This window comes from Limulus polyphemus, unplaced genomic scaffold, assembly GCF_000517525.1.
Source record: "Limulus polyphemus unplaced genomic scaffold, Limulus_polyphemus-2.1.2 Scaffold16840, whole genome shotgun sequence".
Taxonomy (NCBI): domain Eukaryota; kingdom Metazoa; phylum Arthropoda; class Merostomata; order Xiphosura; family Limulidae; genus Limulus; species Limulus polyphemus.
Window position 1 is genome coordinate 1 of NW_013682450.1, and position 2,701 is coordinate 2,701.

Sequence of the window (2,701 nt, forward strand, 5' to 3'; positions counted from 1 at the left end):
AAATCATTTCTTCTTGCTAGATTGGAAGACTTTTGGTAACAGTATGTTTCCCAGCAGTGATTTGATTCTGCGTTTAACTATTTAAAGAGAATCTTACGAAACGCTTTTCGAAAGTCCCTGTTAAAAATGGTGTAAATGATAGGGTTTAAGGCAGAGTTGCAGTATCCTAGCCAAAACGCCACGGCAAACCACGTGTTCTCGATATGACAGCTGTTACAAATCGCGGCTAAAACGTAAATAAGGAAAAACGGTAACCATGCCAATATGAAAGAAGTCATAATTATGCCTAAGATCAGAGTAGCACGGCGTTCTCTCGCTTTGGCAATTTTTCGTTTCTGTCTCTCCGTGTCAGAAGCTGTGTGGGACCGTGACAACGGTTGGTGTAGGTAGGTTACTTTCTTCCCCTTCCCTTTCTTCAAACCACTTTCTGCATCATAGGAATCTTCCTCCCTGTCGAAGTTTGCTAAAGAAAGTGTCGATCCAAAACTTCTTATCAGTCTGGGAGCGCTCAAAAGTGAGGATTTTATTGTCGATTCTGGCTGGGAGGGGCTTGTTTCGCTAGTGTTGACTTTGGCGTGGGTATTACCATTATTTCTCGAAGAGCTTTTATTCTCCAAGCTACTCGTTTCGTAGACTTTAGGTGTACATTCCTCTCTTAGCTGTTCCGATGCTTCCACGTCAGACTCGCCGTAAGCTTCTGCCGATGTCTCAATTATAATTTGCGGTGTCGATGTTAAGCGGGAAGTCGGTTTCACGTGATAACTGCCACTACCATTCACCTTAAATTCGAGACTCCCCTTATCAGGAGGACTAGGCTGACTGAGGCTAGTGCATGTTGTTGTCGCGGTTGTGGTTGTAGACTTATCTCTACCAGGGCCAGTAGTCAACTCGAGCGGTTGCTGTTTCTTCTTCACGTGCCTTCTCGCTCGAGACCTTGCTGCAATAAATATCCGAATGTAGACAAAGACCATAACGATAGCGGGAACATAAAACGATCCGAGGGCCGAATACAAGACATACCCAATATCCTCACTGACGTTACACACCGGATAAATGGACGGTTCGTCTGGTTTCTTCCAGCCCACGAGTGGGGGTAGCGATATTAATGCCGACAGAAGCCAGACGAAACAAATCATTCCCATGGCTCTAGAAGGGGTTCGTTTCTTGAGATACTCCACGGCGTGGGTCACGGACCAGTATCTGTCGAGACTAATCAGACACAAGTTGTTTATTGATGCTGTGCATAGAAGAACATCCAGAGCAGCGTGAATGTCGCACCAAACCGTACCGAATATCCAGTATCCCATGAGCTCGTTGGCGAGAGAAAATGGCATGATAATTAATCCAACCAAAAAATCGGAAACCGCCAGGGAAGCTATGAACCAGTTCTGTATGGTTTTTAACGTCTTCTCTGTAGCGATTGCTATGCAAACAAGCATGTTTCCAACGACAATGACAACCATAATGCACGTGACGAATAAAGCAGTAAGTATGATATGAAGAAACGAATAACCACTAGGGTAAGGCGACCCGTTCCAGACGGTGTTTTCTGTTTCTGTTGAGTCCACCGTTTGGGATTCGTTTGGGGTCGTCAGGTTATTCAATATTTCCGTTAAGTTATAGTCAACTGCGTTCTCATAAAAGTAGAATAAACTGATGTTGGTGTTATTAACAAAAAATTCCATGTTGTCACACTTTATAAGAATGTGTTCCTCTGTACGTTAAGATAATACTTGTTTGTTTTGGGGGAAATGGAGGTGCTGAGAGACGTATTTCTCGGTTGAGTTTGGCCTCATTCCCTGCGTATTCTTCTCTGTCGGGAAACCTGGTAGAATATTCGAGAGAAAGGTAATATTATTTTTATATGATAACATGAATACATAAAGTTTACACCGTGTTCTACCTAATCATGTTTAACATTGCACCACATTCTACATCCGATATAGTGTTCCATCTTATGCCTAAATTATTGGCCTACATTTTATTTTCACATCAGAAAGCATAATGTAGATTATGTCTATATAGCTGAAATAAGTGTGCCAGATTAGATTTAAACATCTGAAATAGTGCACCAGATTAGATTTAAACATCTGAAATACTGCACCAGATTAGATTTACACATCCCAAATACTGCACCAGATTAGATTTAAACATCCCAAATAGTGCACCAGATTAGATTTACACATCCCAAATACTGCACCAGATTAGATTTAAACATCCCAAATAGTGCACCAGATTAGATTTAAACATCCCAAATACTGCACCAGATTAGATATAAACATCTGAAATACTGCACCAGATTATATTTAAACACCTGAAATAGTGCACCAGATTAGATTTAAACACCTGAAATACTGCACCAGATTAGATTTAAACATCCCAAATAATGCACCAGATTAGATTTAAACATCTGAAATACTGCACCAGATTAGATTTAAACATCCCAAATAGTGCACCAGATTAGATTTAAACATCCCAAATAGTGCACCACATTAAATTTAAACATCTGAAATACTGCACCAGATTAGATTTAAACATCCCAAATACTGCACCAGATTAGATATAAACATCTGAAATACTGCACCAGATTAGATTTAAACATCTGAAATACTGCACCAGATTATATTTAAACACCTGAAATAGTGCACCAGATTAGATTTAAACATCCCAAATAATGCACCAGATTAGATTTAAACATCTG

The 2,701-nt window shown here is 40.2% G+C and overlaps 1 protein-coding gene across 1 annotated transcript; it reads right to left on the minus strand.

Moving 5' to 3' along the window:
* Nucleotides 1-6: 6 nt before the first annotated feature.
* Nucleotides 7-2,647, minus strand: LOC106477508 (alpha-2A adrenergic receptor-like). The gene has a single exon (XM_013938062.2). The coding sequence runs from the start codon at nucleotides 1,683-1,685 to the stop codon at nucleotides 78-80; it is 1,608 nt and encodes a 535-aa protein (XP_013793516.1). The 5' UTR covers nucleotides 1,686-2,647; the 3' UTR covers nucleotides 7-77.
* Between the last annotated feature and the right edge of the window lie 54 nt (nucleotides 2,648-2,701).

What these genes read in the sequence shown, in the direction of transcription:
- LOC106477508 (XM_013938062.2), bottom strand. Translation starts at nt 1,685, where the DNA reads ATGGAATTTTTTGTTAATAACACCAACATCAGTTTATTCTACTTTTAT.